This window comes from Pangasianodon hypophthalmus, chromosome 2, assembly GCF_027358585.1.
Source record: "Pangasianodon hypophthalmus isolate fPanHyp1 chromosome 2, fPanHyp1.pri, whole genome shotgun sequence".
Classification (NCBI taxonomy): Eukaryota; Metazoa; Chordata; class Actinopteri; order Siluriformes; family Pangasiidae; genus Pangasianodon; species Pangasianodon hypophthalmus.
Window position 1 is genome coordinate 9,374,787 of NC_069711.1, and position 25,549 is coordinate 9,400,335.

Sequence of the window (25,549 nt, forward strand, 5' to 3'; positions counted from 1 at the left end):
AGGAACCAGACTCAAAAGAGAACCCATCCTCATCTGAGTGACAACGAATAGTGCAATTATAAAAAAAAATTCCTTTCTATAACTGTGTACTACATGGTCAAAAAAGTGCAATTGTGTAACCAAGAGCTTATGAGCAACTTATGAATATAAGCATCAGAGTTATTTCTGAACTCATTATAGTTTTAACATGAAGTCTATTTTGATGAAGTAAACAACTGTTCATTTATGGAGACTTGAGTGCAAAACTGTTTGTTCTCTTCTATAACTGTGTACTACATGGACAAATAGTGCAATTGTGTAACCAGGAAATTCATTACAGGTTTCACATGAAGTCTGCTTTGTTGAATCTATTCACTGTCCACTGATGGAGACCTGAGTGCAAAGCTGCTCGTGGCAACCGCAGTCCCAAAGCCACCGCAGCAATCGCAGTCCCAAGCCAACACTGTACAACTGTACAACCCATATGAACCGCAGTACAAAGCCATCTCCACGGTCCCCAAGCGGCACCATCCCCAGCAATCCCAATGATCTTCAGGCCGTCCATGTGGCCCCCCCGCCCCAGCAACAGCTAACGATCTCCAACTGATGAGAACTCCAACCAGAAGTAGGGCATCAGGATGGATCAGGCAGGTCCGGACAGCAGAAGGGTCAGGATCACTGATCAAAATCCAAACCTCTCTTTTCTGTCTTCAAATGTGAGCTTAAAATTATTATTATTATTATTATTATTATTATCAAAAATTATTTTGAGTCTATTGCACAATCTGAAAACTTTTGCTGTGTACAAGGACTTGGGGATCGAGTGGGACTAATAATAGTGTCTTTGAATGACTTCATATATTTTAAAGACTTTTTATTTATTTAGTCTTTCCCTCTGTTCTCCTGGCTTGTTTATATTGTGTTATTGTGTTCCTACTGGCATAATTAAAAAAAAAAATCATTTGACTCAGCTCACCAAAAAGAGCCAAAAAAAGGCTTATTGCCAGTTTCTTTCCCTAAACTGGACAAAGTTCGTGATATTTTGGCCAGTAATTTATTATTTAGTATTTGCCTACCTATGGCTGAAATGATTTCATGAATTCTGACTATACATTCAAATAAAAATAAATCTATTTAATCCATTGTAAAAGGAGCGAGATGCTACGAATGTGCATTGTACAAACACAATAAGCATTAATATTATTGTGTCTGCTGTGTCTGTGCTTCAATAAGAATACTAATTTCCATTTATTCCGATAACTGGTTCCCTACCTTAATAAAATTGACTATTTCAACAAGCATCAGTGCACACTTCTTCCTGTCATGCCACCTCATACAGTACACATAGCCAAGAATCAAGCAACGAGCAATATAGCCTATGGGTCAGCTTTTACCATTCACCTGAAAGATCACTACAGGACATGTTTCCGTTTTCACCGCGTCATACAAAACCATTTACAATAATAAACTTTAGAAGTGTTGTGACATATTAACATGGACTTGACAGTAATTATATGTAAACATGCTTAATGAAGGGGAAGCACTTTTTGTGATAGTTGTGGGTTGTATTAACAAAAAGTATTGTTAATGCTTTTGTGTTTTTGTGCAACAGCTCACTAAATTCCCTAGATTGGAAACCCCCCAATGAACTAGAGGACACAAATAGAACTGCTTGGCATGTGAAAGCCTGTAATTGTGGGTTGGCAAAATGCAGACAGTGGCCCCTTTGCAAAAGCAAGTGTTACAGATGCAGTATGTGCTTCTTTTATGATTCACTTCACTGCATTGTAACGCCACGTTAATTCAGGAACCTTATTTCCACAGACTATAATAACTTTGTTGTTACTTTGTTGTAAGCATTTATGCAATTCACATGGCTTCCAACTGAGACAAGCAGTGGTTCTTCATCTAGTGCCTATCTAAAAAGTTATTTATAAAATGGTGTAATATGTAACACATAACATAACACAATATTTAAGCAAATGTTCCCTCTTCCCTATCTGCTGCCTTGCCATACTTACACATACATGTATACTTCTAACAGCTAAGTCATACCAATGAACATTTCAGAGATACAATGGGAAAAGTAAATTAGATCGTCTTAGAGCACCAAGTGGCTCACAGCATGTTGTGTATTTATTAAAAGAGCGATCGTGAATGTAAACCTAAAACAGTTGTGTGAATCAGGTCTATATGACAGCAAATAAAAAGTCTTAGTAGTAGTCTTTTAGTGATAGCGCCATCATCTCACAGCAACACAATATCAAGAATTATTCCTTTAAATTTAAATTAATTTAAATTACCCCTTACAGACAAAACACATTTATCAGTATGATAATGATGATTCTCAGATTTGCCTCAGTCTCTGATGTCGTTCGTGAATCCATTACCTGTGACAATAAACAAAAGTGCTTATTTGGACTAATTTCCCTGTGTTTATACAATTTCATATCAGCACTGTGTCCTCACTGGGGACACACACAACTTTCTACACTCGTAACAACTTTCATAGCATACAAGCTGCCAAGACTTCAGATTGACATTTGTACGATGTAGCACTTGTTAACCAACTATCCGATTTCCCCTGAACACCCCTGAATATTCATATAAAAAATATTAAATTATAATAAAAATCTGTATACCAATCTGAAAGAGGCATTAGAAACTGTACAACGAGTTTGCATTCTACAAAATTACAGAAGCAAATGCTTCATTTGTGCCACAAGAAAAGTATAAATGCCCATAGCAGTCTGTATGAGTGTCCAGTATTCCACAAGTCTCAGTTCAGTAGCGTGAGCAGTAAAAAGAGAAGACAGCAGCTCCACGATACATGCAGTTTGTGCCGCTGTCCTTTGTTATACTGGGGATCCTGCAGCTCACAGTTATACCCTTGATAGCCTCTAAAACACTGGCAGATAAAATCGTGCCTCATGCGTTTGAGCTCCTCAGTCCCCATGTGCCCTTCGACAGCCAGGCGTTTCCCCTGCACCACAATTCTGTGGTTCTGAGGGTCCAGATGCAAGTACGAATCTGAGTCTGGGTGTCTGCGCAAACAGCGGCCATGGGAGCCACACACTGAGTGACTACACTGTTCAGCTGCACTGGAAACATTGAGGAGGTAATGGCCCAGTGGCCCTCGGACATACTCAGCCAGACTGCTACAGCTGGCCTAGAGAGAGAGGAGGCACGGATAAAAGAAACAACAGAAAAACAGCAGAAAAAGATTACTTAGGCAAAATAATACGTACAAAGAGTAACAGACAAAACAGAAAAATGCATGCTATGCTAGACAAGTACAATTTATTTCTTTGTGATTTAAGTGAGATATTCCGATCTGATATGCAAATACTCACACTGCTACTTGCATAACTGGCATCTCCCCAGAGTATAATGCCAGCAGCACCCAGTGCCACACTTTCTCCAATGGTGGAGACCAGGTCAATCTGTGCAGAGAAACAAGGACCAATCACTGATTAGGTCAAATATTTGCACCAATCAATGGCTCTTTTGCTAGTTCTGACTGTATTTTTTTTAAATAAGACTATTTTATTTGGCTACAATTGAGCATGTCCACTCTTATTTTAGTAAGGAAATAGCCAGAGCACTGGTACGGTGGGTGGTGGTCATGAAAAATGTGACCACCTCCCTTCCTGCGTGCAGACTTACAGAAATCTATGCATATTTGTTGGAGCAGGAAAAGGCTGCTGGTAGAGATAAGGGGGAAAGGTTAAGGTTAGGGTGCAAGCGAAGCTATGTGGAAATTTACACACAGGTTTAAAGAGTAATGGAAAAATATCTCCATATTTTTCTCCATATATATCTCCACATGGCAAAATCACATACACTCTGAAGTGTATGCAACTAAGACTAAGGGAATGTAAAAGGGTATTATCAGTTCTAAACAGACTATTATAGTTATGTTATTATCCATTAAGTATAACGGGTGATATCACCTTCTAGCCTAAAATATAACATGCATCAGGCCTCACCTCAGTAAGCAGCTCCAGCTCATTGACGTATGTGGGGCGGACGTACACAAACACTGGACGTGCCAGGTCAGAGCCCAGAGATGCCACTCTCATGCCCTCTTTCACCCTGTTCCGAACAAACTGGCGGGCAAATGCAGTTGAACGCAGCACTGAACCTATGTAGACAGATGGAAAAAGTGCCGTGCTGTCCGTCCACAGCCACCTCAGCTGGTCATTTCTTGCTATCTCCGGGTCCGGACAGCGGCCCGTGTAGCTCTCCAGGCTTTTGAGGTAATCGTGGTTGTAGCAGTCAGGGAAGAGGTAGAATCCCCAAAGCTGGTTTGGACGCAGACTTTTGGCCAGCTGCAAGGACTTAAGCATAAAGGTACGGCCAGAAATTTCAAACTCCTGCTGGGCCACTTTGTTCACTTGGATCTGGTCCCACGTTGGGTTCTTTTTGGACACCAAGAGCCGTGACTGGTTTCTGTAGATGTTCTTGGTATCCCAGTTACGAATCCAAAGGGGGCGCCATTCTTCCCAGTCAATGACGGCAAGGCCTTTTGCTGCTGGGTTATGAATGTATCTCACTATGTCTTGGGGCATCTTCTCAAGGTGCTGGGTCAGGCTGGCAATTTGAGGAAGGCCACCATTCACTGGATTGTTGTCAGAATTAAAATATGGGTACAGGCCAAGACGATCCTTGTAGAAAATGGTGAGGTTCTGTTTGGTGAAACCCTCGTTGGGTGAAGCCACAATCTGGAACTGGTCCAGCTGAAAATGAACGTCATGGCGTGGCCGGCAGTCCTCAGTGGGGGCGTTCCAGGCTAGCAGTAGAGGCTTACCCTGATACAGAGGCCATCTTGTGGGTTTCAGGTCTTGGGCGTCAGTAAAAGAGTCCAACACTAGTGGAACTAGTAACCAGAGTTTCCATTTAGACAGAAACCAGTTAGCCATGCCTTCTGTGGTCCTTCAACAGCTTTGTTTCTCTTAATGTCTGTTTAAATGAAAAATAAGGAGTTGCATTTTAGTTGGGGAGGGAAAAAAGTCCTCTTGTGTGTAGTATATATGTTATAAAAGATGATAAAAGATATGACTATTACATCTAGAAGGTTAAAAAACGATCTGGGCATAAATATAAATTCAGACAAATAGTAAATAGTAGGTCGAGGATCAATAAGAGCTGCTTCTTTAAATTAAAGCCACTTTTAACAGTATTATGTTTAAAAAATAAATACATAAATAAAACTTTAAACAGTAGCATTCTCATTACAACCCCAGAGAGCCTGTAGTTTATTCGGAGCTCATGAATTACATAATTGTTAGTGACAGAGACATTTAGATTAAACCCTGAAAACTTCCTCTGAAGAAACAAACCTCTGAAAAGTAACACAACTTACCGTTTACATCAAACAGAGAGAGAGCGTTCCCTGGGAAATGACGTCATCTGGACACCTCGCAGAACTCCTTCACACTGAATCAAAGTCGCTTATCGCACTGGCTTTTTCTCACATAAATGACTTTGCTTGAAGTTTTATAGTGGGCTCACACACACACACACATTCACACACACACACACACACACACATATACACACATACACAACTCCCGGCTGCGCTTTCATTGATCCCGAGGAAGAAGGGGGCGGGGTTGTGTGGTTGCTACGCTACATGAGCCGTAGTGGGCGTGTCCTTTGAGTGTCCTTTACAACCCCTTACCATCTATTATAAATCTCATTATTCTGCTGTGTTTTGTGTGTGTGTGTGTGTGTGTGTGTGTGTGTGTGTGTGTGTTAGATAAAATTAAACAAAATCATACACAAGTTATGACAATATGATAATATTCATTAGAATTGTTTTAAAAATATGGACATGACCATTTAAATGATAAAACATGACTGATTCAGAGCAATAAATCAATAATAAACTGGGAAAAGAGATGAGTTCAGAGTAGGGAATACACACTAGACATCTTATTTGTATTAAATACGATATAAGCACCAACCTCTAGGCCAGGGGTTATCTTTTTTTACGTTATTTAAAGGTGTACAATGTGTAACTTGGCTATTTATTGGAGCCAGAGGTTTCATTTTCTAAATTCAATTTTTATTAAAATTGTCATTATATTCCAGTTTATATTATTTATAGGCATAACAACTATAATAACTTTTAATCAGTGGTTCTCAAAGTAGGGTTTTAGGGATTCCCAGGTGTCCATGAAATCTGTTTTTGTTTGTTTGTTTGTTTGTTTCACTTGTGGAAAATATAACCCATCATTATCAAAGTTGCCTCAGATCTCCAGGGTTGGAGGTTCGAATCCTGCCATGCCACTCTGTGTGCACGGAGTTTGCATGTTCTCCCTGTGCTTTGGGGGTTTCCTCCGCCAGTCCAAAGGCTTGCATGGAAGGCTGACTGGCATTTGCAAATTGCATGAGTGTGTGTGATTGTGCCCTGTGATGGGTTGGCACCCCAACCAACATGTCCCCCAAGTCCCCTGGGATAGGCTCCAGGCTGCTGTGTAGGATAAATGGATGGATCCTACATCCATTTATGATATTAAATACAATCCATCCATCCATCCTCCCCTGTAGAGGATGGATGGATTATATTTAATATCAAAGCTGACTTGTTCCTTGAATTAATTGAGTTTACTCATAAACAGTTGTTGATGGAAATTATTTCATATAATAGAATTAAAAAGCTCTAAGGCTCCAATAAATAATCAAAGCATTATTGTACACATTAATGAGTAATGAGACTATTATTTGAACAGTTTGTACATGTAAAAAATATGTCCTAATGGAGTTCATAAAATTTATTTTACAGTTAAATTGGTCCCTGACTGCAAAATGTTTGAGAAACCCTCTCTAGACTATAGTATCACACCCACACCCACACATCTATTGTTGGTTTTATTTGTTTATAAGAAAAAAATCCTATATTCTGTTCACTTAAATTAATTTTAAAATTGAATGACAACATTTAGTATGTATAAAAATATATAAATTGAATTTGATACAAAGGAAAGCATGTTTATTGTTGGGGAGTCCCACTGTCCTGAGAGCCTTTCTTCGGACGACAGGATGTGTGTGGAAGTCTAGAGCCTCGAGGGAGAACATGACAGGTAGGACATGAGAACATTGTTGGCCCAACATGTTCCTGCACTTAGCTGTGTTCCTGTCCAACAGCGACCTTCCCAGATCCTGTTCCGCTTTTTCTCCTTGGTTCTGCTGATTCACCTAGTGCTTCTGTATGTGGCCTCTGTGTGTGTGTGTGTGTGTGTGTGTGTGAGAAGCTTCCTTCCTCTCGACAATCACCCTGCCTCGGGGCTTTACATCACTGCTGCCTCAGAACAGGCCCGGGCAAGGAAATGGTGACAAAGTGAGAAAAACTAAGCACACACACCCATTGCTTGAATGAAAATCCACCCATTTTTTTATACCCCAGGACATCCCATGCTATGCCCTTCTCTTTAAAAACAAATCAATTAGAAGTGTGTAAAAAGTACATCATTTATGTAGTTCCACCCCTTCCAAAGAACAAAATATTGATGTGAAAATGCTAGAATAAATTGTTCAGTTAGATTATGTTTAGCTAAGACGAACACTGGTGATTGCTAAATAAAAAAAAAATCCAAATTCAAGACCCAATACAGCATGCCTATCATGATGTTCTTCCCACATATACACAATCAACAACCCCACAGGCGAACATGACCTTTAGCTTTCCTTACTCTCATGTGGTTCACTCTTACATTCACACTTTATCAAGTGGCCGTGTTATCAGTGTGGTTGACTTTTCAGCATGTCCGCAGGATGGGTGGGAGGAACACCTCGAAAGCTTCCAGATATCCCAGAGCACGCAGCAGGGGCCCCTGCCCAACTGCTGTAGGCAAAGCTCCCTCCCCCTCCTTATTTAAACCAAGGCCGAGCAATGGAATGTCCCTTTGATAATGCGTCTATTGCCATGACTATAAAGCAGAAGCCACTGGACAGCCCCCAGCAGCGAGCCTCAAAGCATGGGGCAGAGATACTAACAAAGAGCTTAACCTCTAGCTTTTCCACCCACATTCCAGCTTGGCAGAATAAAGAAAGCAAACACCATGGCTTTCACTGAGGCTGTGTTATGTAAATGACTTCCATCGCCGTTACCTCAAACAATGAACCACCTTTCAAATCCCAAATATACACCATACACAAGATGAGTATATTTAATTAAATTGAATAATAACAGTGTATTACATATTACAAAGTTATTAGTAGATGTATTAAACGTGCTGTTGTAAATTGACATGTTGTGAAACTGATGCAGTGCTTGAGAGCATTTGTGAAAATACTAAATTAGTCATCTGTTTTATCTCACACACACACACACACACACACACACACACACACACACACACACACACACACACACACACACACACACAGAGAGAGAGAGAGAGAGAGAGAGAGAGAGAGAGAGAGAGAGAGAGAGAGAGAGAGAGAGAGAGAGAGAGAGAGAGAGAGAGAGAGTACATCTGCAACAATTGATACCAGTTTATTTTTATTAAAGTATCTTAACTTTCATAAATTACTGTACATCAAATAATTATTATGGGCTTAAATACAACAAACAAAGGCAGACAGAATAGTTATATACAACACAACAAAATAAAAACATGCCATGCTCAGTCAGCAAAAATATAAACCCTGCAATCCCTGCATTTTAGTACTCTATATTCACTCCTTTATTTACAGGAACAAATTTACTGACGAGCAGTACACAAAAAGGAGACAAACAGTCCTTCAAGTCAGCCTGCTGTTCAAATTTTACATTGAGGGGTTTCCTCTGTAGTAAGAAAAAAAAAAAAAAGCTGCTGCAGGTCCCTCCAGCCACACGAGGGCAGTCTGGCTCACTATGAAACAACTATGATGTTACTGGGAGCCACTAATGCCCATCAGCAAAGACAGGATTGTAGTGGAGAGGTGAAAGGTTTGATTGGTGAAACATCTCCTAGTCTCATATCTGTGGTTTTATATTTCACAAATAATGACCGGGAAGTCAACATGGATTCGGGGATGATCCAGTTTCACAATCCCCTGGAAATATGAAACACAAAAGAGTTTTTTTTTTTAAGTAAATCTGGGCATTGTAAATTTTATTATAAATGCAAAAGTCATTTTGGAACACATACACATACATACACATATATACATATACACATACACATATACACTGCTCAAAAAAAAAATAAGGGAACACAATGATTACATTATAACACCAAGTCAGTTAAACTTCAGGGATTTCAATCTATCCAGTTAGAAAGTGATAAGTGAGGTCTGCCAATGGCTCTGAGGATTTCATCCTGGTACCTAACAGCAGTAAGGGTACCGCTGGCTAGCAGTTTCACCTGGTTTGATGCAAATGAAAGTGACAACAGGCAACAGGTAGACAACCCACTGGACAGGCAACAGCAAGACAACCCCCAAAAAGGGAATGGTTTTGCAGGTGGTGGCCACAAACAATTGCTCTCCTTATCCTTCCTGACTAATTTGTCTCTAGTTTTGTGTATTGTTAGGGTCTTTGTCACTATTTGTAGCAAGAGGCAGCACCTACAACCCAATCAGGTTGCACAGGTAGTCCAGCTCCTCCAGGATGGCACATCCATACATGCCGTCGCAAGGAGGTTTGGTGTGTCTCCCAGCACAGTTTCAAGAGCATGGAGGAGATACTGAGAGACAGACCATTACATGAGGAGAGCTGGACAGGGCCGTTAGAAGGGCAACAACCCAACAGCAGGACCGGTATCTGCTCCTTTGTGCGAGGAGGACCAGGAGAAGCACTGTCAGAGCCCTACAAAATGACCTCCAGCAGGCTACTGGTGACAGTTTCTGACCAAACTGTCAGAAACAGACTCCATGAGGGTGGCATTAGGGCCTGATGTCCTCTCATGGCCCTGTGCTTACAGCCCAGAACCATGCAGCTTGATTGGCATTTGCCAGAGAACACCAGAATTGGCAGGTCTGCCACTGCTGCCCGTTCTCTTCACGGATGAGAGCAGGTTCACACTGAGCATATGCGACAGAAGTGAAAGAGTCTGGAGATGCCGCGGGGAACGTTGTGCTGCCTGCAACATCATCCAGCATGACCGGTTTGGCGGTGGGTCAGTGATGGTCTGGGGAGGAATATCCTTGGAGGGTCGCACAGACCTCCACGTGCTAGCCAACAGTACCCTCACTGCTGTTAGGCACCAGGATGAAATCCTCAGAGCCATTGGCAGACCTTACGCTGGTGCAGTGGGCCCTGGGTTCCTCCTGGTGCATGACATTGCCGGGCCTCATGTGGCCAGAGTGTGTAGGCAGTTTCTGGATGATGAAGGCATTGATGACATTGACTGGCCCTTACTTCCCCAGACCTGAATCCAACTGAGAACCACTGGGACGTTATGTATCAGAGCATCCAAAGCCACCAAATAGCACACAGACTGTCCAGGAGCTCACTGATGCCCTGATCCAGGTCTGAGAGTAGATCCCCCAAGACACCATCCGCCAACTCATCAGGACCATGTCCAGACGTTGTCTGTATACAGGTACGTGGGGGGCCATAGACACTACCGACTTACATTATGAGTTGCCGTGATGAAATTCATGCAAGTTGGATCAGCCTGTAATTTCAATTTTTTACTTTGATATTCGGTGTGATTTTGAATCCAGTCCTCAATGTGCTGATGACTTTAACTCCCACTGGCCAATGTGACATCTTTTTGTTCTCAACAAATTACACAATGTATGTAAGTAAAGATTTTCAACTTGAATATTGAGATCCAATGTGTGATTTAAGTGTTCTCTTAATTTTTTTTGAGCAGTGTATATATCATATATGAGAAGCTGAACTTTTTTCTTGAGAGATGCAGATATAGCAGATATAAGGATGATAATGTCAGAACACTGACAAACACAAATTTGGGAAACAAATTTGAATAATGAAAAGATATCTATTCAATTTCTAGAAAACAACCAATGGTCATCAATTTCAATACTACCTGAGGTATGAGGTTCTTGTGGATCCTCTTCAACTTAGCCTTCTTTCGCCCGTTTTTAGTCACCACTGTCTCTTCATAGAACTCATGAGCCAGATCTCCATCCTCATCGTAATACAGAGAGCTGCAAGCACACAGCAGCATCTAGTGAATCCACATGTTTCTCCTCTACGGTCTGAGTAAAACACAACCTCAATTTTTATGTTTAAAAAAAAAAAAAAAAAAAAAAAAAAAGACACAGAGCTTGATGTTCGAGATCTATTATATGAGAATATACTATAAATTCTAATAACAATACATCATAATTCTTGATCAGAGTAGCTGTCACAACTTCTCTGGGAATCTCATGCCCAAACCATTAATTACACAAATCACATTCTTTCAATCACTCTTAGCTGTAATTCATGGTGAATTAATAAATATTTACCTCCTTCTTGTAAAGACAAACGGCGTTGCATTTCTGTGGCCACACATTCGGGCTAAAGACTGATCATTGACCTCAGAAGAATCTCCACTAGCCTCTGAGCCAGTGAAAGGCCAGACTCCTTTAGCTTTGGATCCACTGCCTCCCATCTTTAATGAAAGAGCATCATTAAATAGGACTGACAGGTACAGTTCTCTGTAGCTCAAGCCTGGAAAAAAAAAAAGAAAGAAAATGCACATGTGGTGTAGCTACAAAGAAAAATCCGGTAACCCCACTGCATGAGTTTTGTGCTTGTGGTATGGCTTCAAAGCACCATTGTGGTTCCTCTAGTTCTCTTTAATTAGCACTAGAAACCACAACAGCAGGTTCTTATTATAATCTCAAACAGCATGTTCCCCGGCATAAGTGACATAAGCTAACAGTGCAGGGAGCAGTGTACTAGAATGACTAGCGATATTTACTAGAGAATATTCAGTACTACAGCCTACAATCCAAAAAAGTAGTCCTGGATACCATAACCCGTACAATAACACGGTTTTACTGCTCTAACAAACCTCAGGTACTGTTAACATAAGGTACTTATTAAGTAACTAATGATGTTTTTTTGCTTTCATGAAAGAAAACTTGGCAATGTGCCTCGACACCAGTGGTGCATTCCAGTAAGCCAGATAACGTGACTTCACAAAAGTTCCACATACAAAGATTAGACGAAATCTTGTTCAGTTACCATGACAACATACTTTCCGAAACTACTGTTGAAAATAACAAGCTACTACTAAACCTGACTACACCTGCAGTATTTCAGAAGCTGATGTTTAATAATTATGACTTAATGCCAGAGGAAATTTCCTGTGCTTTTTTGCATGTGGCAAACAAAAGATTCTGATTTTGGTTTTCTTACTGGCAATCCCTGATTTTTGGTTGTCTTACTGAGAATCGCTTTTATCTGTTGCACTTTACATTGAGAAAACTTATCACATCAAGCTCCTCTAAAACCTCACATCTTCAATGGGACACACTGTCTTTTCCTTTCCATATATGCACATTTTGTGCTCCGCACTGTTTCTCCAGAAAGATTTATCTAGATGCCAAACCTATCAGCAAAATCTATGGTACATCAGAAAAGTACATTTAACACAACACTGCTTTTTGAATATGCTAAAAAAAAAAAAAAAAAAAATTGTGAAATTACAGCATAATAAGTATTAATGTGGTTAAGGCGCTGACCTTGGAAACTTTCAAACCTGTTTTGTCATCTCCCACCCTTGTTTCTTTGGCTGTGTCATTATATATTTATCTATTTATATACATGTATTCTTAGTATGTAGACAAAATAATGACTGTTATGTTATTGTTTGAAGAAAAAAAAAATCCATGTTGTTTGTCATTGCTCTGGAGTTGCTCAGTGCTCAGACTGATGAAGGCTTTTAAATTTTACAGCGTAAGCTTGTTATCCAGCCTAGCCAGGATTGGGTTAGATAATTGTACCCTGTTTTACTGGAACTGGCAACTCCACAGACATGGAATTAGGATAATAACCATCAAGATGTGTGTTTAGGATTTTTCATTCTCTTATTCTGGAAGTGATTCCAGTTCCTTACTGTTTTAATCCAACAAAAAAGCATAGCTGAATCAGCTAAATCAATCAGTTAAGACGTCACAATTCATGAAAATACCATGGCCTATAAAGTTTGCAGAAAAAGTTGCAGGATTATAAGACTGCATCAGACTAAACGAAATGACAGTAAACAATGGAAGTAGCTTCAGCGGTTGTTAAATGCGAGCAGAGAAAACAAGCAAGGCAAAGTACAATCTGCACTCCACAGATAAACAATACTACCAGTTAGCCCTGAGATGTACACTCCTGGGCAAAAAAAAAAAAAAAAACGAACCAAACCCAAAATGGCAAATATTAAGCTTTTAATGAATCTTAACAACAAATCATTGGTCAGAAAATTAGCAAGAATTAAACAAATGCACTCCTGATGTCCCCTGGAGGACTAGAGGTTAGACAACAACATTCTCACCGCTGTGGTCCGGGTTCAACTCCGGGCCAGGGAACCAACCCCAGCCACTGCGTGCAACAGTGTGCTCTGAGTGCCAGTCCCAAGCCTGGATAAAACTGGGGAGAGTTGCATCAGGAAGGGCATCCGGTGTAAAAACTGTGCCAAATCAAAAACACGGACCAACAAGCTGCTGTGGCGACCCCTAACGGGAGAAGCTGAAAGAGGAACAATAAGAAACAAAAATGCACTCCTGAGAGCTCGTGTGCCTCCATTTGCTGGTTTACTTTTGCTGCAGTGAACTGTTTGTTTGGGGAAAAGGTAGAAACAGGGAAATTCACTTATACAGTCTTCTTGTACGCAAAGGTAAAATCATGCTAATGATTAAAATGTTTGATGTACCATTCAAGCTAACACATGTCTGACTGGGTGTACAAAATTTTCCAAAAAATATCTTCTGGGAGTTTTTTTTTTTTTCTTAAAAGATTAGTCATTATTTGGTTTTCTGCCGCACCTGATGCAGCTCATCAAGAGCCACGAGGCTTAAACATTTAAAGAAACCAAAGGGAAAAGCTTCCCATACTAACTTCCTTTACCTGTTCGTTTAATTCTTGCTCATTTCCTGACCAGAGATTTGTTGTTAAGACCATTAAAAGCCTAATATTTTGCCTTTTTTTTTTTTTTTTTTTTGCCCAGGGGTGAATTCAGCTTTTTCATCTAATCACACATATAAACAAACCATTCATCCAAGAACCATCTCTATATCCTTCTCTGAGCTTCTACCTAAACAGCTATTTATTTATTTATTTATTTATTTATTTAGCTCAGAACATAACCTTAAGGACAGAACATAAAGTCAGGTGATGGTAAAAACCCATAAAATATTTTAGTGGTTAAAAAATATATATATTCCCAAAATGACTCCTACATTGAAAGCCTTAACTCAGATTAATAATCTCAGATAAACATGTCCTATTTTCTGGAGGACATTTATTACTTTAGCAACACCAAAATCTATAAAAGACATACACTCATACATACATTCACACATACATAAATAAATAAATAAATAAATAAATACTAAGTCCATGTCCTTTCATGGACTCTGACCCCACTGTCTCACTGTAAAGTAGCTAGGTAATGTTAGCTACCTGACCCTATTTAAACAGTATCTGCTTAACATAAGCAAAAAATAAAGAGAACTGCTAGTTAGATAACTAGCTACAAGACAACAAATAAGAGTTTGCTGTTTTATGCAAAGTTGTTCTTATACATATATATTAATAAGCAGATTCATTTAGCAGTGTCATACGTACTGTACTCATGTCATCTTTAGCTTTTCGCCACTGCCATGTTTACACTAAAAACTCGTCAGCTTCGTCCTTCTTCCTCTTTCTCCTTCTTTTCGTTTTTGTTTTTTCACCGCGGTTAGCAAACAGCTTTATGTGCATTACTGCCACCCACTGACCTGGAGTGTAGGCTAGTTCTTCTGCATCTCAATTCGACCACTATCCGTCCTAAATAGTACCCCAGATTAGAATGAGTGTGTCCCAAATCGTAGTGTATTGAAACGAGTATCCCAAAGGTACCCGGATGGTGTACTATTTCCGGCAGATTTTTGAGGTGTGGATCTGTGGGCACTAGTAAGTGGCTGAAAATAATTTCAATGAATAAATCCATCAATCTGTATCATTTCGCTTCGAAATGTCTTGACACAGATATATTTTAATTAATAAAAAGTTACACTTACGTTTGTGAAACTTGCCGCCTCCGGTGTTGCCGTCCGCCATATTTAATTTTCTTTTGCGCTCTATTGCCTTCTCGCGTTGGAATATAGGAAATAGTGCGTTGGCGAGTGTACATCGGATGTCCACTCGAAACCAGAGTGCATTGTGGGTATAAACGAAATGAAGTTGACGCCACTACAAAATGGCTGACACCCGATATAGAAGAAGAGGCAGAAGCAGCCTTTATTTGTCACATATACTTTACAGCATAGTGAAATTCTTTTTCTTCACATGTCCCAGTTTGTTAGGAAGCTGGGGTCAGCCATGATACAGCGCCCCTGGAGCAGAGAGGGTTAAGGGCCTTGCTCAAAGGCCCAACAGTGGTAGTTTGGCAGTGCTGGGGCTTCAACCCCAGACCTTCTAAGCAGTAACCCAGAGCCTTAACCACTGAGTGCAACAATAACTTTTTTTATAATGGTGGATTGTGATTTCTACCACTGTAACAGAAATATATACTGTATATAAAAATTCACAGGCCCCATGACTATGCCTTATTGAGCCCTGGAGGTCCCCGGATCCCACTTTGAGAACCACTGGACTAGTTTGCAGTGGTATTTGCTTAGTGACTGATTCTGCGAGACACATTTGAGCACTTTATACTGCACTAACAAACAGATGAACTGAAATTGACCTCAGACTGAATGCTGAGGCTCTGCAGCTCCAAAGATAAGTTAACTTTTAATAATTATAGTTTATTATTATTATTATTATTATTATTATTATACAATCAATGTAAGCAAATATCAACTAGGATGCTAGCTACAACCCGAATTCCGGAAATGTTGGGACGTTTTTTAAATTTGAATAAAATGAAAACTAAAAGAATTTCAAATCACATGAGCCAATATTTTATTCACAATAGAACTTTTACAATTTTATGCACAAAATGAGCTCATTTCAAATTTGATGCCTGCTACAGGTCTCAAAATAGTTGGGATGGGGGCATGTTTACCATGGTGTAGCATCTCCTCTTCTTTTCAAAACAGTTTGAAGACGTCTGGGCATCGAGGTTATGAGTTTCAGGAGTTTTGATGTTGGAATTTTTGTCCCATTCTTGCCTGATATAGGTTTCCAGCTGCTGAAGAGTTCGTGGTCGTCTTTGACGTATTTTTCGTTTAATAATGCGCCAAATGTTCTCTATAGGTGAAAGATCTGGACTGCAGGCAGGCCAATTCAGCACCCGGACTCTTCTACTATGAAGCCATGCTGTTGTAATAGCTGCAGTATGTGGTTTTGCATTGTTCTGCTGAAATACACAAGGCCTTCCCTGAAATGGAGGGGAGCATATGTTGCTCTTAAACCTTTATATACCTTTCAGCATTCATAGTACCTTCCAAAACATGCAAGCTGCCCATACCGTATGCACTTATGCACCCCCATACCATCAGAGATACTGGCTTTTGAACTGACGGCCCGAAGACCACGAGCATCCAACAAAGGTCTTCGGCCTTGTCCCTTACGCACAGAGATTTCTCCAGTTTCTCTGAATATTTTGATGATGTTATGCACTGTAGATGAGATTTGCACTCTTTCACAGATTGGAGAGCCTCTGCCCATCTTTACTTCTGAGAGACTCTGCTTCTCTAAGACATCCTTTTATAGCTAATCATATTACAGACCTGATGTCAATTAACTTAATTAGTTTCTAGATGTTCTCCCAGCTGAATCTTTTCAAAATTTCTTGCTTTTTCAGCCCTTTGTTGCCCCCGTGCCAACTTTTTTGAGACCTGTAGCAGGCATCAAATTTGAAATCAGCTCATTTAGTGGATAAAAGTGTAAAATTTCTCGGTTTAAACATTTGTTATGTTATCTATGTTTTACTGTGAATAAAATATTGGCTCATGTGTTTTGAAAGTCTTTTAGTTTTCGGTTATTGTTATTGTTTAAAATCATTTGAAAAAGTTCTAACATGTTAAGAACAGTGTATTTCATGTTAGTGTTTGCTCAGTAGTGAAAAGTTTAACATTAGGAACACACTTTCATAACAGTGGGACACAACATCCCAGGTAGCAAGCTGAAAATCATAGTAATCAGGGAGCTGTGTGTGTGTGTGTGTGTGTGTGTATAGAAGGTTCAATCCTGAGCTTGGGGTTGTGTGGAGTGTTTAATGTTCTCCCCATGTCTGTGTGGGTTTCCTTCAGGTTCTCCAGTTTCCTCCCAACTTCCATGTCAGTAAATTGCCCCAAGTTGTCAATGAGTGTGTGAATGTGTGTGAACGGTGCCACGCAATAGACTAGCATCCCATTTCACTCCCCCAGTGTTCCTTGGGTAGATGGATAGATTTCAGTTTTACTGTGCCGCTGATAAATCTGTTGCTGACGATGAGTGTGTGTGTGTGTGTCATTGTAAAGCACAAGTTGCTTCACAACAGGGATTTGATCAGTGCGAGGTGAGATGAAACATCTGCTATTTCTATTGCATATCAATTTAGAATTGATTTTTTTGGCACATTAGTGATGTTTTACTTTCATAAACCATTGTAGCAGCCCTATCAAAACATCACGTGGAAGAGCTATTTATTAATACTTTTAGGCTCCTTTGTTGGTCGCCAGTGGAGGAGCTGAGAGAAGAGAGAAGCTGAGTCATCTTTTACCAGTAATACAGCACCACATGCCTGCTGTTTATGGCAGAATAGGAAACAGTACAAGATCTTAATTCTCTCATTGAGCACTGAATTGATTTACACTTAAAAAGAGAAAATAAAATGTTTTTTTTTTTTTTTTTGCAAAATGAGGTTATGCACTTTCAAAAAATTACCATGTGCTCTCAAAATATCCCCTCGTGGACAGAGGGATTGGGCACAAATATAACACCATAACTACATACATGTGTGAAAATACACAAAATATAGCCATAGACTAGACTATAGGATACATTTTTTTACTTCATATTTTGTTAAAATTATGATATCTTTATTTATATATCCCTATGAATTTAAATACGGACATTCTTTTTTTAAAGTATGATAGGAAGTTTTATTAGCCCATTTCATCTTTTCACTTCAAGCTTCCATCTGTATACCAAATTACCATATCCATAACTAACTAAGTAAAGACTATTTCGTTTGTTAAAGCTTTGTTTCTGCTGATCTACTGGTCAGTCATAGGTCCCAGCCAGCTCATGTATACAGATCTATACCAATGTATACAGATGTATACAGCTGTCAGTTTTCATCCTGGAAGGTGCAGAGACTGGTTTTACATGTCTCAGATATGTAGTGCAGTATGAGTGGGGAGACAGAGACAACAGATGGAAGTAAGAAATGACTGAGGAGATAATTGGGCCAATGTAAAATAAATAAATATATAAAAAAGTTTACAGGTATGTGCAATAAAATGTAAAATCTTACAACCAAAGTATGTGGTATTTAATCATTTTAACATCTTCAATGCAATGGACTAGCATCCAATCCAAGATGTATCCCAGGACTGGCTCCAGATCCACAGCGACCCTGAATTCAATGAATGAATGAATGAACGAACTATTATCAAAATATTATTAGAAAATAATGTTTTTTGGCTCTTTGACACAGCAGTTTTGTTAGCAATAATGTATATTTATTCATTTCTTACATATGTATAGCATGCATAACAGCAGCTCAAAGATCAATATGAACTGATTACAAATATATAAACAAATGTACAAATAACTAGTTTCAAAAGTATAGAACAATTTAAATAAAATAAAAACTAACCAGAATTATTGTAAAAATCCTGTTTATCATTTTATATCATTGGCTAGCATCTGCCCAGTTTGTTCTCTTGTCAGGTAAGTTTTGGTAAGATGGTAAGTTTGCTCTTACCATCAAGGCAGATCAAGGATAAGGAAGAGATTGACCCAATGACAATACAAAAAATAGTAAGACTACTGAATAAATTTCCTGGAAATATGTACTACACACATAGTCAAAGTATCCATAATATACTTTGTAGATGTACAATAATTCACTGAGCCCCCCTCTACCCGTTCATCGATAGAAAGAGACCGCCATAGGAACACTGCTGGGAGATGGACCATAGGCGCTTATTTATAAAATTTATTGGGGGCATTCATAAGAGCTTACAAATTCATGATGTCATACAATTTCATTTGCAATACAAATTTTTGTCTTTGTCAAAGCCTAAATTAGATACAACTTTCTCCAGATTTGTCTGGGAGGTATTTTTTTTGTCTTTTGTGCTAAAACTCTGGTGATCAGATAGATATGACTGAGCGTATGACACTTTAGTCTCCAGCAGCTTTCACATGGATATTTGAGTGACCTGGCTCTCACTGTCTCTGCATCAATGCATGGATAAAGTTCTTAACATTTGCTTTGCCTCCTGTCCTGACAATGGCTGCAGCCCAATCCATATTCCAGAGCACAAATAGTATGTCAAAATTGTACTCTACCATAGGTTACCAGTTGCTTACTGCCAGTGTGAAGACCAAAACTGTGTCTAAACCAGATACTAAAACAGGTAACACCACTGGTATTATATTTCAGCAGGTATAATCCATACAAGGTATTGGCTGAAATATTGGGGGTGCTCCAGCTCATGACCACCCACAGTACGTGCAACTATGTGGCAGACCATTGTCACAAGAGTAGTGATAATGACATGGTAGTCACTAGTTACAGTACATAGGATTTTTGGTTAAGAATGAAAAGAAAAAAAAAAAAAGCATTATTGATTCAGGAATAAAAATTACTCTAAAACATGATGTTCCTCAGCTGCTTTGAGTTGACCTGAAAATTCTATCAAGGTAACTCAGTGACCTGCCCCTAAATTTCTGGTATGACTTAACACCAAGCTGTAGCCATCATAACAGAGAGACCTTTTCCCTTCAGCTGTTTTTGACAGAGTGTTTCCAGCACCCCTCTGTTGTTAAGCCTTCAAAGTGTGAATTCTGGAAAACAGACAAAAATGCCAAAAAGTCGGGTTCTGACCAAAACTGGGTTTTTCTGCTAAGAATATACTTATATATCTACTTTAAGAAGTAGATATCCACTTTAAAGTAGACATATCTACTTTAAGAAACCACAAATATATTTTACCCAAATGCTTCTAACCTTGTCTTGACTGGCTGTCTGCAAAGATCATGTCGATAGGGAACCAGTTCAGCAAACACAGCAAAAAATGCAGTCAGTCTGCCTAAAGATGTCTAAAACCTTACTAGCCAAGTCTTCTTTTCTCACGATTTTATCAAGTTTTTGGATAGCTACATGCCATAGTAAAACAAACATAAGCTTAATCAGTTCCGTTCGTAATCACATAGCTGTCAAAATGTCAGCAACTCACTCATCATCAGAACAGAGAACGCTTACACAATCTGTACAAAGTTTTAAAATTTTTGTCCCTTATTTTTTACCTGATTTGGTCACCTGCCAATTCCCGTCCACCAGCCAACTCTCCCTTATCACACAACAGCTACCAACCAGGGGATGGTGAAGACTAAAACATGTTGCCTCCAATCCACAGGAAGCCACCACATCTTTTCAAACTGATGCTCACGCAGTGCCACACACTCGGAGGAAGGCACTAACTGCCCTCTTCCACATACCTGAGTCCACAGACATCCATGATTCGCTAGTGTCTAAGTGTGTCCCCTGTGATTAATAGGTATATATTCAGGTTTAAAGAGTATGAATTCATTTTCTGACATGCTACCCAGGAGCCTAAAATGTTTAAAATGTGTAAATGATCTAATAAAAAGTCTTTAGGTTATGGAAAAAAGACATTATAACAAGACATTTAGTCAACAGTACAGAACTGACTGAATTAGCAGTAGTTATTTCCCCACCAATGTTAGCATGAACAGTGATCAGTCGAGTGAAGAGCAGATGATGAGGCTCTGGTTTAAATGCCACTAGTGGTGCCTGATGAAAAAACAAAAACAATAAAAACCATCACAGAAATTCTAATGGTTTCCACTACAAATACCATTACAAACCATCAGTTTAACCATTACATAACCATTAAAACCATTACTAAATGGTTTTCTTTATGTAGTAGGACATATTAAGCACGTAGGTCTTTAATGGTATCCACTAGACATAACATGCCACCAACAGAAGGCAACAAATTACCAGTAGAGACCCACAGGGACCATTACAGTTTCCATTAAAACCAATATAATTCCCATTACAACCATTAAAACCATTACATGAGGGTTTCTACTGTTTTTTTTTTTCAGCAGGGTTGGCACTTAAGTTGGCTACACCAAGCTGCCCATAGGTGTTAATGAGTGTGAGAATGTATGTGTGTGTGTGTGTGTGTGTGTGTGTGTGTGTGTGCATGGTGGCCTGCAATGGAGTAGATTTCCATCCGGGGGTGAATTCTCCCGTCTTGCGCCCGGCATTACTGGGAAAGGCTCTGGATCCGCCGCGACCCTGACTAGGAAGTTATGATTTTTAACATTTTGTTGTTGTTGTTGGAGTAACCAGATTTTAAAATGCTGTAACTTGCGACTGAGATACAGTATTTCAGTTCAGGAAAGCATGTCGTTTTCAGAACTATACATAGTGGAAAATGTCAAAATTTGTGCATGTGAAGGGTTTTCCCAGGCCACCACACAGACCTGAAGACTTGCCCTGCTGCTGGAATATCCAGGCTCATACACTATATGCCATTTAATGTTATGCATTCTGCAAATGTGAAGCTGTAAGCAGGCATCGTATTTAATGGTTGTAAAGTTGTCATGCTGTCGTACAGTACTGTCGTACTGCATAAATTAAGCACACAGTAGAGCAGCATGCATCCTCCTCATGTCCAGCAGAACACTAGTATCATTATAAGTGGCATGAGTAATGTAGGCGCGCTTAGGCTGGAAGCCCCGCCCCCTTTATATTCTTTCAGCCTGAGACTCCTGCTGGCGCGCGATTGGCTTATTATTATTATAGCGCTTATTCGCAATACGCGCTTCTCAAATCGCTCCACTTCAGAAACACACAGCTGATTTCCTTCATCTACGCATGCGGTAAGTTTCTTGCATGGCTTTAGCCAAGTTTTGGTGGTAGCTCCATCGAATAGCCATTGTCCTTTAATTCAATCGGGAGACATTGTGCGCTGGAGGTGGGGCTACTCGCAGATATACAATACACACAGCTTTATATTTTTATTTGGTTCGCCTAGAAACCCGAAGGCTCGAGCGCTGCATGTAAGTTAACGCTTCGTACTTGAGTAGCTGTTTGCCTCAGTGTTTGTTCCACGAATACTGCGTGTTTGCATGTTCTCTAGCCAGGCTTAGCTGAATTAGCCGAGCACACAGCCACAGCGTCTGCTCTCAAACATAAACACCTCGTAGTATGCTTGTGCACTTATATCACGCCATTTTAAAAGTAGCGTGCACCAAAATAAACCTAATAAATGATTCATTTTCCACACTCATCACCTCCTCGCTTCACTCCACACAGGCGGCTTGTATGGCACTGATGTGTAGTGGCCGTGTGATAATAAACAGTACTTGTTCAGCGCTTCTGGGGATAAAGGAGAAAGCTAACGCCGTGTGCTACCTGTTTTTGTTTTTTGTTTGTTTTGTTTTGTTTTTTTTCGACTAGGTGACGCTGGAAAATGAGTGACTCCGAGAAGCAGACAATTTCTGTGAAGGAAAAGGACGGAGTGGAGAAGAGAGGACGAGGAAGACCGAGAAAACATCCAAAGGTAACAGCTAGGTTATTAGCTGCTCGGCTAAGCTAGGCTAACTCCGCTGCTACATCTCCTTTATTAACTTTCATCCTCGACTTGTAGTTACTAACAGTCCTCAAAGCGCTAACAGGTCCCTAAACTTGCCCATGGGAAGCAGATAGGCCCGTGTGTGTACACTGTTGTGTCCTATACTTAGCTAGATAACCGAAGAAACGAGTTAAATTCTAACACAATTTTTCGTTTCAGCTTTTAAAAAGAAAAAAAAAAACACAACTCATTTGTTTGTCATTTCAGGAGTCCAGTGGATCTCCGGTTCCGAAAAGACCGAGAGGGCGGCCAAAGGGCAGCAAAAATAAAGGACCTTCCAAGAAAGTGAGTGCGCAGTTTATTCATTTGGGTGTTTAATGTTTACATAAACACACACGCACACACTTTTCCATGTGTTTACTGTTGAGGGATCATTTTCAGGCCTAAAGTGGAGGGCTCAGTGCTAGCTGTGAGCTATAATCGCTGTCAGTCTATAGCCCATACGTCACCGCTGTGGATGAACTCGCTGCCCTCTCCACCTGTTTTGCAGCTTGGTGATGGCGCCCCCTGCTGTTCGCTGCTGAGAACACACCCGAGCAGGATTACTAGATTTCTAACAAATCTGGTTCATAGAAATAAGATGCTCAAGCGGTTAAGGTTTTCTCTGTGCTTCTAAACAACAAGGAAGCACCTTTAACCCTAAGTGGTTTAGTTGCATTTTCTTTGGATTGTATTTTACCTCCCCTGTAAGTTGTTTTGGGTAAAAGCGTCTACCAGAGAAGTAAATGCAACTTAATGCTTCATAAACACACGCAGAGTGAGCGACGGCAGCGACACGCAGGGTTGTAGGTTACGCAGAAAACAACAGGAAAAGGGACGAGCCCACAGTTGATGTACATGTCAGACGATTTGTATTTTTTCGGCGATTTGTACTTCAATTTGTACTTTCGTTCACCTTTTCTCTAGCATTTTCAGCATATGCTGGACCATAAACATTCATGGCCAGATTTAATATACAGAGTCCATGTATTCTAACTAGAGGGAAAAACAAAAAAAAACTAAAGCTATGTTTCTCCATAGAAAGCGGGATCATCTTCAGAAAAGAAGCTAAAGGGGAAGCCCAAGAAGGAGGTAAAATGCAGATTGTGTTCAAAACAGAATCCATTCTTGGCAGCACTTTCTGTTCGCTGTCCAAATCAAATAAAGTTGTCCAAACGAGCTGATATCATGTAAGCTGACTTGTTGTGTTTTGTGCTATGTGAACAGGAAAAGGAGGCATCTCAGGAGTCCTCTGAGGAAGAAGAGGAGGATGAAGATGAGGAACAGTAACTACCTCATCCTCGGCACTACCTCATAATATGACACAGCCTGGCACCACTTACTAATCTACAGCCTCTAACAACGGGATGTCGTCCGCTCAACCACCTCTGTGGGACTGACATAAATATCATGTCTATAACAATCAGTTACATGTATAAACAAAAAAGAAAAAAAAAAGTGGAATAATTTTAGAATCTGTGAATTAGGCTGCATATAAGTGTTTAGTCCATTAATGGTGCTTACTTGGTGCTTTTCTATTTTTGTTTTGGTTTGCTTTTTATGTACTTTTTGTGACGTGGAAGGTCAGGGGGGATATAGAATTAGAAGAAGAAAACTGTTCTGACCGTGATGTGTAGTGGTCCTATAGTTTTAGTGTAGGGCTTTCTGCTTAACTGCAGCTGAATTATTATTATTTTTTTTTTTAAAAAACACCCCCTGCACTGACTAGATTTTATCTTATTAGATTGCCTTTATTATATATGTTGATGCGTGAATATTCACCATTTGTTGAAGGCTAGGTGTGTGTATTTTGCAAGATAAACAGATCATGCGTTTAGATTTGAATACACCATTTTCAGTCTTTCTCACTCTGGTGTAATAGTTGAGTAGGTGATATACGTAGATGTGTCTGATTCTCATTGCAAGTACATTCCAGTAGCATTTTTAACACACTTCTGACTAATTTATGTGGACTGTTCCTCATACATATATATATATTTTTTTCTTTTCATCGACAGTTTTGCCTCTTTTACTTAACTTTTACCAACAGGTCACTTTTCTAGGTCAGAGAAAAGTACACACAGGCAGATAAGTCTTTAGCTCTGGTCAGCATTAAAAAAAAAAAATACTTTACAGTTGTAAATTTAAGGATCCACCCAAATCCTTCTGGGAGTTTACAGAGTACACCTGTGAAATAATGCACACTTGAGCAGCTATACCTCAGTACCATGGCTTGTGCTTGTGACAGGTTTGCATATATTGTCAGATCAGCTTACATGAGACTGTGTCATTTGGATAACTTTAGAATAGTCAGAATGACTGTTTTTACTCTGCATCACACATCCCATCTGTCCACATTCTCTGAACCATAGCAACAATATGCATCAGCCACCTCAGGAATTACAGTACATAGACAGCAGGCGACAAGCCAAGTAGTGTTCAGATAGCACTGATAACTTCTGTATAGAATGTGTTCATCATTTCTGTGGAAAACAACCTTTGCTCTGTACCTATTTTTAATGCAGCTGAGGAATTGTCTACAAGCTCTTTTAGGCTTATACCACGTTTGTTGATGCCGCAAATACCTATTTATTTCACGTTTAATTGAGAATTCAGTTGTATCTGTGTAGCATGTTGTGTTGTTAATAAAGTATACTTTCTCATTTTTTGACTCTAA

At 39.7% G+C, this 25,549-nt stretch overlaps 3 protein-coding genes across 5 annotated transcripts; 1 reads left to right on the forward strand and 2 right to left on the reverse strand.

The window, feature by feature from the left end:
* Positions 1-2,097: 2,097 nt before the first annotated feature.
* On the reverse strand, positions 2,098-5,571 carry hyal2a (hyaluronidase 2a). Its single transcript, XM_026935683.3, has 4 exons — positions 5,345-5,571; positions 3,969-4,941; positions 3,333-3,422; positions 2,098-3,148 (listed from the first exon to the last, which is right to left on the reverse strand). Exons 2-4 carry the CDS (start codon positions 4,899-4,901, stop codon positions 2,759-2,761), a joined length of 1,413 nt encoding a protein of 470 aa, XP_026791484.2. The 5' UTR covers positions 4,902-4,941; positions 5,345-5,571; the 3' UTR covers positions 2,098-2,758.
* A 2,568-nt stretch (positions 5,572-8,139) lies between these two features.
* Positions 8,140-14,838, reverse strand: tusc2a (tumor suppressor 2, mitochondrial calcium regulator a). 2 transcript variants are annotated; one of them, XM_053232213.1, is made up of 5 exons: positions 14,708-14,817; positions 13,416-13,609; positions 11,392-11,596; positions 10,968-11,088; positions 8,140-9,024 (listed from the first exon to the last, which is right to left on the reverse strand). In XM_053232213.1, exons 3-5 carry the CDS (start codon positions 11,535-11,537, stop codon positions 8,959-8,961), a joined length of 333 nt encoding a protein of 110 aa, XP_053088188.1. In that variant the 5' UTR covers positions 11,538-11,596; positions 13,416-13,609; positions 14,708-14,817; the 3' UTR covers positions 8,140-8,958. The 2 variants fall into 2 exon arrangements, with proteins under 2 accessions (XP_053088188.1, XP_026792922.1); XM_026937121.3 differs by lacking the exon at positions 13,416-13,609 and having other exon boundaries at positions 14,708-14,838.
* Positions 14,839-21,983: 7,145 nt separating this feature from the next.
* Positions 21,984-25,537, forward strand: hmga1b (high mobility group AT-hook 1b). 2 transcript variants are annotated; one of them, XM_026924732.3, is made up of 5 exons: positions 21,984-22,138; positions 22,719-22,821; positions 23,101-23,178; positions 23,914-23,964; positions 24,100-25,537. In XM_026924732.3, the coding sequence occupies exons 2-5, from the start codon at positions 22,732-22,734 to the stop codon at positions 24,160-24,162; spliced, it is 282 nt and encodes a 93-aa protein (XP_026780533.1). In that variant the 5' UTR covers positions 21,984-22,138; positions 22,719-22,731; the 3' UTR covers positions 24,163-25,537. The 2 variants fall into 2 exon arrangements, with proteins under 2 accessions (XP_026780533.1, XP_026780615.1); XM_026924814.3 differs by lacking the exon at positions 21,984-22,138 and adding an exon at positions 22,159-22,318.
* Positions 25,538-25,549: the final 12 nt, after the last annotated feature.

Bases quoted from the DNA above. Each gene is read 5' to 3' on its own strand.
- hyal2a (XM_026935683.3), bottom strand. From the start codon at position 4,901: ATGGCTAACTGGTTTCTGTCTAAATGGAAACTCTGGTTACTAGTTCCA. The intron at 3,423-3,968 runs GTGAGGCCTGAT...TTCTCTGCACAG, and splicing joins AGCTGGAGCTGCTTACTGAG to ATTGACCTGGTCTCCACCAT. The intron at 3,149-3,332 runs GTGAGTATTTGC...CTCTCTCTCTAG, and splicing joins CCAGTTATGCAAGTAGCAGT to GCCAGCTGTAGCAGTCTGGC.
- tusc2a (XM_026937121.3), bottom strand. From the start codon at position 11,537: ATGGGAGGCAGTGGATCCAAAGCTAAAGGAGTCTGGCCTTTCACTGGC. The intron at 11,089-11,391 runs GTAAATATTTAT...GTGTGCTTGCAG, and splicing joins TTTGTCTTTACAAGAAGGAG to CTCTCTGTATTACGATGAGG. The intron at 9,025-10,967 runs GTAGTATTGAAA...TCATATTTCCAG, and splicing joins ACAAGAACCTCATACCTCAG to GGGATTGTGAAACTGGATCA.
- hmga1b (XM_026924732.3), top strand. From the start codon at position 22,732: ATGAGTGACTCCGAGAAGCAGACAATTTCTGTGAAGGAAAAGGACGGA. The intron at 22,822-23,100 runs GTAACAGCTAGG...TTGTCATTTCAG, and splicing joins GACCGAGAAAACATCCAAAG to GAGTCCAGTGGATCTCCGGT. The intron at 23,179-23,913 runs GTGAGTGCGCAG...GTTTCTCCATAG, and splicing joins ATAAAGGACCTTCCAAGAAA to AAAGCGGGATCATCTTCAGA.